Source organism: Protobothrops mucrosquamatus, unplaced genomic scaffold (assembly GCF_001527695.2).
Source record: "Protobothrops mucrosquamatus isolate PMUCROS unplaced genomic scaffold, P.Mucros_1.0 scaffold813, whole genome shotgun sequence".
Classification (NCBI taxonomy): Eukaryota; Metazoa; Chordata; class Lepidosauria; order Squamata; family Viperidae; genus Protobothrops; species Protobothrops mucrosquamatus.
Window position 1 is genome coordinate 201,339 of NW_015387076.1, and position 15,008 is coordinate 216,346.

General features: G+C 31.7%; 1 protein-coding gene across 1 annotated transcript in view; it reads left to right on the forward strand.

Annotated features, from left to right (window-relative positions):
* The window catches only part of CADM2 (cell adhesion molecule 2), a 159,905-nt gene that overhangs the window by 111,289 nt on the left and 33,608 nt on the right, over positions 1 to 15,008 (forward strand). The window contains exon 8 of the mRNA XM_015818887.1: positions 7,721 to 7,899. Coding sequence (XP_015674373.1) covers positions 7,721 to 7,899 — 179 coding nt within the window. The remainder of the gene's footprint in view (positions 1 to 7,720; positions 7,900 to 15,008) is intronic.

Sequence of the window (15,008 nt, forward strand, 5' to 3'; positions counted from 1 at the left end):
GAGTTAACTTGGCCAATGGACTTCATAGATATACAAATCAAGATAAGAACTTAAAAGGAGATAATATTAGACCAAATCCAATAATAGAATAAAATTCCACAAACATAATAATATGTCTGACAGGTTCAGTTCTAGCTTCTTCAATGTTTTTCATGTGAGAGGTAGTTATAGCAAGAAAAATGTAATTACGTATGCAAATATAGTTCAATCAGATTCTATTAATAGGTTAAAAACACAGCAAGATTACTAAGTGAATGCTTCAATACACCATAGGTGATATATTTACAAATCATTGGAAAGATAAATCATATCTCAAGAAGAAAGGGGAATATTAACAAATAAACAGAATTTGAAAGTATAAAACCAACACCATCTATAAATTTTTATATAGGTATGACACAGAGGCAGAACAAACAAAAAAAATGTAAAATGGATGCAAACCTTAGTTACCACATAACAATGGAAAGAATTGTGGACTAAAGCTATATATTGTACATCAAATTTAACTTTAAAAAATTACAAAATGTTTTACAGACTGTATATAGCTCTATCGGTAATATCTAAAATACAGAAATTATACATCAATATATAAGGGAAACGTCATGAAATAGAATAAATATTTGATCACATGTAGTGAACATGCAACTCACCCCCAATACACTGGAAATATATACATAATATAATGCAAAAATATCTTAGAATTTGAATTTGAAAGGAAACCACAACTTTTCCTACTAGGTATAATCTCATAAAAAATAACAAGAAGCAAAATAATTTAATGAGTAGGAGCTGAGAATTCCAAATGACCCCCAATTTGACCATCAGTCTTGAGTAGGGATCTCCAAGACTAAATATGAAAAATCCCCAGATTTGTGAAGCCCAAACTGATAACTGGATCCGGCAGCAATGGATAACTTTCCCCAGTAATGTTGAAGTTTATGTACATGTTAAATGGGGAAGAGAACTCTCACCACACAAATAAGTACCAAAGGTACAATCTCTAACCCCCATAGCACCAACTGGAACTGGTCTTTGAGAAAGGAGAAAAACTGCCATAATATAGTGCCTCCAATTCTCAGATATCATAATTGGCCCGCAAAGATACCATAGTTGAGGGCTTCAAAGTTAACTAAGAGATGAAGGTAATCAAAGATGGATACATCGCCTCCATCCCAGCTTCACTTCAAAGGTCTTCAGCAAGTACAACAATGCCTGTCTGTACTAATCACTGACCTGGGGTAAAAAAAACCCCCAGTTTCCTGCACAATCCTCTGCAACTATAGTCTTGACGACCTTCTCAACAGACTTCCTGAATAAAGGCAAATTTGAGACGAATTGATAATTATAAAAATGTGTTGGATCCATCTACTGTTTCTTGGGGGAGGGGGGGAACGCACTACCATCTTTAATGCTAAAACAACTATGCTCTCTCTTAAAGGAGCCAGCCTCATTGCATGGACTCAAGCAACTGGTCACCGCCCAGGCAACCTGAACAACTGTTAATGTACAATGTAGTTGTACATAATGTAATGTAAACAAATGTATAACAGCTACAAGAACACATAATTCCTGACCAGCACTTTCTGTTTTTAAACTGTCTCACATATACTCTGGGATGATGCTGATTTAATAATTTACTGTAATACTTAAAATGTTGCTTTTAGTAGATTTTTATTTCAAGGCCAGCATCTTACCACTATGCCAAACTATCTCTCATGTTAAAATGATTTGGATTTTAAATAATACTTGATATGGAAAGGCAGATGTGTTCTCCTACTATCCAGATTGTTATGACCATGATGCTTTTTTTTTCAAGGAAACTATCCCCAAGTTCTTTTTTCCTTGTCGTTTGCTTTATTGAAACTCTGATTTTGTTTCAACAACAATTAATACTCAAGACAATAAGGAAATAAGACTCAGGTAACCATGACAACTAGGGGGAAATAAAGTAGTATTCCTATTCATGTTTACTTAAAAGGAGGTGATGTGAGTGGGTATGGGTTTAGTGTAAAATCAAAAAATAAGAAAGATCAAGCATATACTGTACACTTTTTTCCAGAATGCCTTCTCATTTCCTAAGAAATAGAAATCTGGGACAACAGTCTATATCGGGCTGGGTGGGCTTAATTCCATTGTTCTTGACTGGTAGGAGATATAGATAGAAATATAAAAAAGTGAATAAATCAATTAAGAACTGAACCTTCTATCATCTTCAAACTATGACTAATATAGGCTTTACCACAGTCACACCAAATCATCTTACTTCCCTTTCCATCTTCTATCCAGGCTTGTAGAAAATTGATAAGGGCATAAAACATGGGCTTAAAAAAGAAGCTTAATAATTTAAGACTTACCACATTAAATTGTTCCCATACTATAGAATGTAAGAAATTCATACACCCTTGAATTTGCTGACCAAAATTAGTGTATGACTACTTATTTTTACTCCTGTTTTCTTCTTGTTTTAACTTTGGACAAAGTTCCTAGCTTGTCTTGCCCTGATTTCTTGACTGCTGGCTAATTTCCTGATTTCCTGGCATATGACTACATTCCCTATGCAGCATGCCACTGATTTATCTTTTTGATCTGATGCTCAAGTCAGCTTGATGTCATTCATGATTCATTTGGGATACTGGGCTGTTTGCCTGGCTTTTGCTATTTTTGGATTGTTAGCATTTATCTTTAGAAAATTAAGACTTTTTTAAAAAAAAATCTTTTAAAATTAATAAATGAATCAGTCTTATGTTGGAAGATTAAAAAGCTTCAAACACAAAATGCAGAATGAGTTTAGATGAATCCAGTTTGGGAATATTGCTTTATGTGGCTGTTTATATGAGGTGATTTGGCACTTTGGCATAACTTGCCATCCCTGAATGGCAGTTCCTTTTCCCACATTGCATTTGCACTAGTCAGCGTTTTAATTATCCTCACATTTAAAAGCAATTTGCAATATAATCAGGAGGAATAAAGGGACGGTTATAGTTTAGATTTTAGGTTAGTGTTTCCTTTACAAGCATGCTAGTACCCTAAAGGACATATGTAGCAATCAATGCCTTCCTTTTATATTTATTAGCAGATTTAATAAATAAAAATTCTATAGGATTCTAAAGTTTCTCTTCTTAAAATATGTGAACAATGGTTACTAAATCTATTAGCATATACTGTATATGTTCCAAAAATATGCAAATGTAAGCTGTATCGAGATAATGAAACATTCAAGTGAGTGCATCTAATGGTGGTTACAAATTACTGGAATTAATTGAGAGCTGTGTTGTTAATGCTAATGAAATACAGTTGGGGATATTAATATATTCCATTTTTGTTCAATAATTCTGTTTCTGCAGATGAAGGGATATAATGTAGTGAGGTATCAGAAAAAAACACCTTTATTTTCTTTCTTGAATCTTACCTCATCAGTGTTCTCATTCTTCTTCTATCTGAGCTCTGTAAGATTTTGTAAGATAAAACTGCACTATAAAATTGCGGAGACCTCAACTGCTATTTGTAGTCATGTCACAATTTCATATATTGTATCAGTATCACCTTTTTTAACCTTTTCCAGGCATAAAAATAAGAAAACATGTATAATACTTTAAAATAATGTAGGACATTTCTTGTAGTTTTAAAATAGTTTGCCTTTTCATTATTTAGTATTCACAACATATATATGTTTGATAAATTAACCTATATATTTATTTTTAGATCTCACTGAAATGTGCAAAGAAGCCGTTAAGATGAGAAATTATGAGTGAACTGAAGATGAGAAAATATGTATCTTACGAAGTTGGTTTTAAATCATTAGAGATTTTTGTCTGCTAAATTTAGTACCTATTCTTCTATACCTTAGGAGAAATAAGTTAAGTCAGCGTTTTAGCAGAAATGCACAGAGTTTGAACATAAATGTTTTCTGCTAAATTACATGTGCAAAATTGGCTTCAAAGCTCATCTGTTTGCTAGATAAGAATTTCCCTTGGGCTTCTAGCTTTGGGTTTGGAGGTTAGCCAGAGGACAGAATAATCAGACTCAGCACAGGTAAAATAATAAATGAAGTATTGAAACACTTACTTTATCCAGAAAATGCTTCTTTGCAGTTTGAAATACTGTTATATTTGGAATGCATTTATTTTTCCCCTCTCAAAATGAATTTTGCACTGTTTTAAAATATTTTTTTCATAAGAGAAAAAAAAAATATTTCCAAGAAATCTTGAACATTATTAATCTTCTGATATCATATTTTCCCCAAATTACATTATTCATGTGTGGAGGTGTGTGTGTGTGTGTGATTAATGTAAATTGGGGGAAAATATGATATCAGAAGATTAATAGTATTTAAGATTTCTTGAAAATATTTTTTCTCTTATGAAAAAAATATTTTAAAACAGTGTAAATTACATTATTCATGTTTGTGTGTGTGTGCACACACATGAATAATGCAATTATTAGAATTAGAAATAACAGCATATTTTCTGCAAGACCATGTCTATACTGTGTTGCACTTATACTCTATTCTCTAGTTGTGTTGTCTCTGGCAGTATAGTTTTATCTATATTTACTTAGAAATTGAGTGTATTACCAGGTAAAATGGTTTGGGATATGCCTATACATGAGGGATGGACATCTTTTGGTGGCTGAGCACTGTGTTGAGATAGAAGTTAAAGCTTGTAGAATATAAAGCAATGAGTTGGTAGAGAAAAATGTAAAATGGGAAAGTTTCACCATGCATAAAGCTACTAGTATAGTAGTACTACACTACTACTATAGTTGTGTCAGGACCGCCAAAACATTTCAAAGTTGAAAGGATTGAACAGTGACATTACCATTGCCCAGGGAATGCCCAGTTGGAGGCTCCTTTCATTGCCCCATTAAGTTGTCCACTAACATAGTACCCATCTATCTACTTGCATCTATCTACATTTTCAAATTGCTGGGTCAGCAGGAGCTGGAGCATGTGACAGGAGCTCACTCCACCCTGTGCAGCAACAGGGCCATGAACTCAAACCTGCCAATACTCAGCCCAGTGTCCTAACCTCATGAGTCACTGTGTTCCTAAAATGCATATAGTTGAGGCCAGGCTTTTCTTTTTCTCATAGTTTGGAAAAATATTTACTTTTATTAATTTACTATATTTTTTTATTTAGAAAGAGAAGAAAACTTGTCTTATTGGCACCAAATAGCGTTATTAAAATTTGGAAATACTGCCCTAAGGGAGAATCTATTGATCATAGTCTATGTGCCACACATGGCTTGTGAGCTGTAGAAGTGAATTTCCACTTGGAGTTCTTCGTGTCCTGCTTTTTTATTTGTTTGTTTGGTTTGGTTTGGTTTGACCATGCACAGGAATGCACTGTTATCTCCCAAATAAAGCAAAATTTAAAAGAGAGAAGACATAACTAAACATAGAACATTGAATCAAATAATTTGTGTTTATATTCCAGATACATTGTTATACTTTATATTTAAAATATAATTTGGGTTATTTGTAATGCTTCATGAGAAAAATATCTGGAAAAAAAGAAGGGGACTGTTACTCATCATTTTTGAAGGTACTCGTATTTGAACATTGAGCCATAAACAAAGAAGCCTGAACTCTGAAGCAAATAAACATAAAGCATATCTGAAAGATTACTTGGGTACTAAAAATTGATTTCTTGTAATCTTGGATTATACATGTAAATAAAAAATTAATGTTAGCTAGATTATATGTGTTATATTGCTTTAAAGGAGTTATTTTATCCTGTTGTTAAACTATGAACCTGATTTTTATACTAAAGTACTTGTTTTCTACTATTTTGATGGTTGTATTGTGCTTAGATGTATCTTCTCCCGAAATCATGGTTTTTTTAATTTATCTTTTTTTTTTTAACGATTGTATTCTGTCAAGAGTCATGTTTAGTGCAATGGGCAGCTATATAAACATGTTAAATAAATAATAAATTAATAAATAGTGACACATAATAGTACATGATGTAACATGGATACAATGTCTGGTTTCATTCATTCCTCTTAACTCCGTTTACAAGGGTTTTTCTGGCTACATGTGTTCTTCAAAAAAACCACTAAAATTAATTATGAACAAAATGAAATAGTAAAGTTCCTATTTTACACATTGTTTCTGAAAAAGTAGTAACATTTCAATATAAAAATATGGACAAATGTACAATTTAAAATATCTTTTTTTCTTTGTACTTTGTACTGGGAGTATTGAGTTCATTTAAAAAGCTATATCTGAATATTTATTTATAATAACATTTGAAGAATGTGAATGATCAATATAAAATGCATTTCCAGTGTCAACATTGCTTGAAAGCACTAAAGACTAAGATTGTTGGAAGAAATGAATATAAAATTGATTTATTTGATCAAGAATAAAATAGATGGATTGTTATTTCTGATACTAAATAGATTTTTGCTGATAAAAAGACTAAAATGATGGTGCTTTATGGATTTGTTTATAGATAAGAGATGGGATATGGGAAGAAGACATCATTTGTTGTAATTTAACAGAAGTGAAAAGTTACCAATATTGTTTATACTTGTGATGAAGGTTGGGAGCATGTCTTTATATATTCCTTTTAATTTTTTTTAATTATAGTCCTTCCTTCCTTCCTTCCTTCCTTCCTTCCTTCCTTCCTTCCTTCCTTCCTTCCTTCCTTCCTTCCTTCCTTTCTTTCTTTCTTTCTTTCTTTTTTTTTCTTTCCTTATGTCTTTCCTATTTTTTGCTTTGCACCTTTTACTATTTCTTTATATTTTTCTCTTTCTTTTAATTTTTATTGTTGTAATTATAATCTTTTAAAAATTACTTGAAAAAATAACATTCCTAATGCATTGTACAATGATAGACAATCTCTAACAATGAAAGATATTCAGTTCTTTTAATTTTAGAATAAATTACAGAACAATCCGACTGGAACAAAAGGTGATCTATCATACATATAGACCCACAGGAACATCCAGAGCTGCAAATGATCAGAATGGGGGGTGGAGAGTATTGAACTGTTATTAGATTTTTCTTCCAAGTAATTCATTTTTTTAAATTTTTCCTCTGTCACTGAAATTTGGGATATTAAAGCAATTATGCCCGCTGTAGTCTTCATGTGGACAGAAAAACTTTAGACGCTCAGAATTCAAACAATAAGTGAAATCTGTCCTTGTGCTTTCAACGATTAACAAGGGTATTGATATTGGTGCTTTGTATCTATCAAGCTTTCAAGATTCAACTGGCCTTAAAGATAGATGTGCAGTAATTTTACCAAACATCCTATGGCTGAGAGTGACTAGCTTATGGTCATCTAGCTGGCTTTGTGCCTTGTTTCTATCTGGGTGCCTTAACCACTACTCAGAATGGCTCTCTTTTTGCTCTTATACTTGCTGCATAAAGAATCTCTGTTGGGTTAATTCAGTATATATTCCTTTTTTATAAATATTTAGTTGATTTCTATCCTGCCTTTATAAGTAACTCAATACTCCTTCCTCCTCCTATTTTCCTCTCAACAATTCTATGAGGTGGATTGGATTGAGAGAGAATGACTTGCCAAAAGTCACACAGATGAATGATTTTCATGCCTAAGGTGGAACTAAAACTTAAAGTCCAACACCTTAACAACTATACCATGTATGCTATAATAATAATAATAATAATAATAATAATAATAATAATAATAATAATAATAATAATAATAATAATAATAATAATAATATGTATTATCATGTATTTTTATAGACCAGATCCAGTTTTATGGACAAAGGATGGTGGAGAATTACCAGATCCAGAAAGAATGGTTGTCAATGGTAGGGAGCTACACATTAATCCCTTAAATAGAACGGACAATGGTACTTACAGATGTGAAGCAGAAAATTCTATTGGCCTAAACAGTGCAGAGTATGTTCTTATTATACATGGTGAGTACTTTATTACTGATGTGATATTGTGTATTTACATCTGCTGTAATAAATTTTATTTATACTATTTAAAAATGTTTTTACCTTACTTTCTAAAATTTATGCTGGTTGTGTTGTAAACTTGAAAAAATATTAAATGTTGTTTGGAACTGATGAGTATATGTGTATGTAACAGAGAGGGATAGAATATATTGTTGATGGAAGTTGTTTTCATACATTAAATGACTGAGACAAAAAAATCATAAACAGAATTTGTCATTTAGGCTCTCAAGTTCTGCTCCATTGACTGCAGAAATCCAAATTCAAGTATCCAAGTATCCAAGACAGATGACTATCTAGTGGGTGCTTAAACAGGGCCAGTGAAGGAGACCTAATTGTAACTTCTGAACAAAATATAAATTAGTGTTTCGAATGGGATGTCTTCAAATGGCAAAGTAAAACAAATTGCAAAAGTACTATTTATTGATGAGACGTTTTATATTGAAAATGATCATGGAATCTGTTTGCTTTCCTATGATATTATAATCTATAGCTGAACATTTCAAATTCTATTTAATCAGGGTTTAATTTTTAATTTAAAAAAAGAATTTAGATCTTTATAAAACAATGCTTCTGTATTTAGAAAAAAAGAGTGCAGAAAACAAGCAACATATACAAAATATGCAATGTTCATGCTTTCAGATAATATTTTATCTGAAATATATATGAGTCACTGCAGACTCATATGTATTCTTTATTTTTCAGAATAATTTTATGTATGTAGGAAAAGTGTGAAATAAATTTTATCAATAGTTATTGCATCAGTTGATTCAAGATTACCAACTACTGTACATTGCAGCTAAGTATATATGCTTTTTAATTAGTCAGTAGTGGTTCTGTTGTTGAAACTATAATTTGCAGAATCACCCCAGAGATCAGTGCTGCACATTTTATAGATAAATGCTGTGAAATTTATCTGTAATATCAAATTAGTGACAAAAGTATTGATATATATATGTAGAAATTATAACAATTTATGGTATTTATATTACATCTAACATTTTTAAAGTGACGTAAACGAAACCAGAAAATGTGGTTTTTGCTTCTTGCCTTTTCCCAATGGGATCTGAATACTTTGCTACCAAATATTTTGATGTAGAGATCATGTATATGGATCAGATGTTATTCTATTATTTTCTAAAAGTTATTTATATGTTTCCTTGCTTTTTAAAGCAAACTTTAAAAATTGTTCTCTTATACGAAATTGCCTTCTTCATCCCTAAACACCTATCAGATATTCTGTTGACTGTTAGCTTCATCAAAATCCATTTGACTAGTATATAGAAAGCAAGATACAGTCACAAAGGTGCCTAATAGAAGCAGGCATATGATGCTCTTTGGCAATCATATATAAGAATTTATAATTCTTCAAAAATAAAAAAGGTGACTATGACGGCCCAGAAAAAAGTTTGACAATAGAGATATAATGAATTAGATACAAAAACAGGGACCAAATTCAATTGATTATTTTCTGGTAAATGGGTATTTTGTAATAGGGCATTTTAGTTAGTTGGTTAGTTAGTTAGTTAGTTAGTTAGTTAGTTAGTTAGTTAGTTAGTTAGTTGACATATTTGGGGCTAGGGCCATCCACTCACCAGTAACTCTGAACATCTTAACAAAAGATAAAGTATTTAAAAAAATACAAAAGAATGATCACAAACAGCTGATACAGGGAGGCAATAGTTTACATACTTCAAAATTACAAAGCAATTAGTGGGATCACATTCCATCATTAATCCAATGTCTGTGGCAAGAAACAGGTCTTTAATGTTTTCTTAAAGATCATCATGGTCAGGCTTACATAAACACAACTACCATGGAAGAAAATTTGTGATAGCAACCCAATGATTTTCAAAAGTCAAAATCAGTTCTGTGATTTTAATATAAAGTTTATATAAACATACACACACAAAAAACACACATATACAAACCTTTTTTTTTCATTTTGAACACATGTACTAGTGACCTTGGCTTGGCCACTACTCATTGAGAACATTTCTGTAAAGAAAGTAATTTATCAGTGAACAAATAAATTATACATTTCTTCATACAAGCTTTCCCTTCACACAATTCCTGCCATAAAAATGGCAAAGAATTTTTTGGAAACCATAAAATATTTGCTATTTGTTTAGTACCATAGCATGATAGGTGTTTTAGAAATATGGGCATTAAAGTTTATTAAATCCTTTTCTTTTTGCTACTAGCTAATTGTTTGCACCCTGTTGATCTGATTATCTAACTCAATGGGAATCAGAAAAAAGTGTCTTTATAAAGATTATGTTGTAATGATAAAAGTTTATCATTACCTAGTTGCTGACACATTCTGTAATTTGGTAGTCTTTCATATTATGTAGCTGAGAGTTGATCTTGCTGACATTTTCTGTAATGGTTAATTGAGGTGTTGTTGTTTTTTAAAAAAATCCTAATTAAATTTCTGCAAATATAGATTTAGAACTACAGAAGATAATTGCAGTTTGTGATGAGGGAAAGGGCGTTAGTTTAGCAACACTAGACTCATTGAAAATAAAATAAGATTTTCCTGGCATTTCCAAGTTTTTAAAAGTTCCATTATTTAGCAGTCTTTGTGGTCAAATGTTTCTTTGGTACAGTTTGATGTTACAGATAGACAACTTCTTATTCTTGTCTTGTTTTTGAGCAATAAGATTATAAGTGTAGGTTTTTGAACTGTTTCAGATGGAACTTTTTTTGTCTTTGTATTGTGAACATGGGAGAAAGTTTTTGACTTTTAATAGAGGACATACCCTTATCTTAATTTTGCACAAAAATTGTCTCTATCATTTAATATATTATTCCAATACAGAGTTAATAAGCACTGTGGTTGGGTAAGGGAACTTATGATAATCTTTTCTTTAACAGTTCAGTTTAAGAATACCAAGCAGAGAACCAAAGGAAGATAGTTTCTTTCCAAAATACACTGAGGACATTTATAGGAGCTCAACAGACTAGTGACTACACATTTCATTTCATTTTTCTTCAGTGTTCATATGACATGATTATCAGTTATGCCTCGAAAATATGTTTCTTATAAGAGTAAAACATTGGAAAGAGTAAAAATTGAAACAGTCATGGCTTAAATGTTAGCACCATTTTCTCTAGGTTTTTTTTCTGAGTACTTAATTTCTGTACTTGATTTTAGAAATTTGAAAACTTGAAAAACAACTATAAACCTTCCATTGGTTTAAAGTTTTATCATCTCAGTATTCAATGAATTGAAATCTTATCAATCTAAACCAAAATAGATATCCATTCACAATGTATATGTGAATTTATTTTGTTTTTCTGTTTGTCTGTTGAGTGATCTATTGATCTATCTCACCTCCAAACTGGGAAGAAAAAGAATCTGACCTGATTGCTATGTTTAGTGGTCTAGTTTATTCAATCACAAATGACAAAATCAGTATCTTGTGTAAGAAACTGGAACTGAACCCTGGAAAAATAATCTGTGTATTTTATTTGTGAATATATCAGTTTGGTCTAGTTGTTAAGGCACCAGGTTATAACTATGAGTTCTAGTCCTGCCTTAGCCATTAAAGCCAGCTGAATGATCTTGGGACAGTCACTCTGTCTAAGGCTCTAAGCCAATTCACTTCACAGAGTTGTTGTTATGAAGAAAATAGGAAGAGGAAGGTATGCTAGATATGTTTACTGCCTTGAGTTATTTTTAAAAATAATAAAAGAGAGACAAAACCAAAATAAATAAGTAAAGTACCATTAATAAGTTACAGAATTACAAAAACCAAATATCTAGTGTCAAAATTTTTGTTTATATTATTAAAATAGGTTCACCAAAACATTCTTCACAGTGCAACATTTAAAATCATGCTATACTACATTGGCATAAAGTAATCACTGAAATTATCTAAAGTTCTAAACTCAAATCTAGGAAATTATCATTTATCATATCTAGGCAATTAGTGTATTTATGTTTGCATTGGCTGACATTAGCTAGCCAAAATACTGCACATATTTTCCATTCTGACTGGGACATTTGAATACTGAATCTGGGACCCAAATAAATTATTACATTGTTGATATAAGAGGCTTCAACGCTTTCTGTCTGTAAAAAGAACTTGCAATAGCTAACTTCTAAATGTGTGTACTTGTCAGACATTCACAATAACATATGCAGCTGGCCAGGTACGGAATGCACATTCCCATGAGGGAGAAACATTCTTTGTTTTACATAAAGGCAGATACATCTTCTAGTCAGGCTGGGAAGTGAGAGATTTTAGAAAATAAAGAATAGATCTCCAAGAGAAGTTGCTGAACCAAGGCTGGAAAAAAGCAGAGTTTATCTCGTATTCCCAGTAGCTTCAGATGAAAATTTGAAATTTCAGGTAAAGGGAAAGTCCAGGAAAATTGAAATAGAGAAACATATACATATCTAAAAAAATAAATAAGAATGAGTTTGCTCTACATTTATTTTTTTCTAAATTGTACAACTTTAATGCTTTTATTCCTCTGTACAAGTTATTAAACTGAATGGAACCTTACAGTTTTATTTATTTGCCTGTTTATCTGTGAAGAAATCTGATTTTCACTATTCTTTTCTTTTAAACTGTAATATTAATTTGAAACACCTAACCAATTCTTTCGGACCAGAGAACAGGTAATTTGTAGCTATGTTATGGTCTGCTTGGAGCACTGCATTTTCTTCTGAATGATTCTTTTAAGTAGTTATTTCATAATGATATGGATAGAACTTGAGTTTATCTTGTCATCTTTGGATGCCTTTTCATCTTTGAATTTTAATTCTAGCATTTATATTTTATTTTATTTTTAAACAATATTTTTCTTTTCTTTTTTATGGGTCAGATTGGGGAAGGTAGATAGTAGTTAAGTGTAGACTTCAGGTGACATACTTTACACCCAGAACAGAAACAGTGACAGCAGGAGCTACCTATCAATTTGGTACACCAAGCAAGCGGTGCCATGTCATGAAGAACCAGATGTGGGTTTTTTTTGGAAAGGATGTATCAAAGTGACTATCAGAGATCCCAGAGTAAATTTTCATTTTCTCAGTGCTATGGATTAAATCTGGACATTTTTGCATTCTAAACCTTCAACCATTATCATAATACATTATCATAATACAAACTATTAGGCTTCAACCTCCTTGTACGTAAAAAGCTACAATACTGATAACAGTTTGCATCAATGAGGTTTCTCAAGAAGCTTGCAGTTCAAGGTTCTAAACAACTCTGTGGTCCTTGGTTCATTTTTGATTGCATAAAATACTCAGATAAGCAATGCAAATCATTATGTTAAGTTCTTTGATAGCAATTTTCTACATTTCAAGATGTATATTTTTATAAACCCATAATCCACTCACTGTTTCTTATTACATTATTCGATATTGTCTAACCTTTAGCAATACGTTATTTACAATTTATTTTCTGGGCACAATCAGTCTTAATAATTTTAATTTCCAATGGTTTTCATCATAAAAGACATGATAACTGTCCAGATATATACAGGTATATGTTATATAAGAAATAACAACTGTTGCTGTCTGAATTATTACTCAAATTCTGAGTTTGAATTTTTATTTAATTACTGAATTATGAAAATTTATTCATAACAACTCACATTTCCTAAAAAGTTTGAAGGTGTAATGATTCTAAATTTCATTTTGATTGAACTTTTTACATAGTAATTTATTCCAAGGAGTCAGTATTTGTTTTTGATATACAGTAAATGGTTTATGACTTACCAGTGTAGATGGGTGGTTGCCAGGCTCTGGAGAAATAGCCTAATCTTATCTAATGTTAACACAAGACATTGAGATTCAGGAACAATAAAGCTTTATGGGGAGAGGAAAGGAGAGTGGAATAAAATTCACTCATTCATATAAAAATATTCTTCTTTCCATGACTGAGTTGGTTAGACTTGACCTGAGTTGTTGAAGAAGACTACTGCCTAGCACTGATAGAGATTCAGACAATGGAGACTTCCAACAGAGATCTGTACAGCTTCTTCTCCAGCAGGTCAATCACATATTCTTTTTCACTCACCTCTGCCTTTTGTTGTGCTGTTAAGGTTACTAAGCCAAATGTGACTTGCTGCATGGCAGCTAACTGTTCATTTTCTTATATCCAGTTCCTGTTTTCTAGTCCCTGTCTGATCTGGATGAATTGCTTTCCAATTCCACGCATCACTGGATGACCTAAAAATACCCATTTAGTGACCCCATTATCCTATTTTCAAGAAGTAAAATATATTTTCACATTTCACTTGCCTATTAGTTTAACTATTACTAGCACCAGTCTGCTTCTTTCCTCCCAAAGTTCATGAAAAGTTAAAATGGAGTTGCTTTAGACAAACTTAGAGTTTAAAAGCAAAAGTTTTGTTCTGTGTTCTACTTTGCTTTTCCAAAATGTTTTTGTTTCTTAATTTTTATTATCTGTACTATAACCTATGGGATATTGATCTCAAATAAAAATAAGTGTTTTGATAAGTGGCCTTAAATAAAACAATTAAAAGAGGAGAGGCACTTTGCTTTGGAGCTCCTGTGAAGAATCAGTTTCTCTCTCAGAGTGCTTAATTGGCTACACCCAAAGAGCTGTTTTTCCATACTCCTTCCCATCCTGGGAAATTATGCTGTCCTAAATCTTACCTCTCAAGCCATGAAAACCTAGTAGTCATAGAGGATGTCCCTGTATGTGACACTATCTAAGTACAATAACTATAACAAATATCTAAGGGCCATGATTTGATAGTGCCCTCAGCTAAAATTTCTGCCATGCTTAACATAATCCAATATGTGAAAAGTCTTTTTCAACAAGCACATTATTGTTGCATAATGTACCACATTATTTTCAAATCCTACCATTAACAGTTTAACCTCTTTTTTTTACAAAAAAAGTATTCCTGAATTCTGAGCCATGTCTATCAACAATATGTATGTATGTATGTATGTATGTATGTATGTATGTATGTATGTATGTATGTATGTATGTATGTATGTATGGCATCTGGAAGAGACTGATATTCAGAGCTGAGCTGTTTAATTTAAAAAGCTGCCATTTATTAAGTATCAGTTGGGAGTT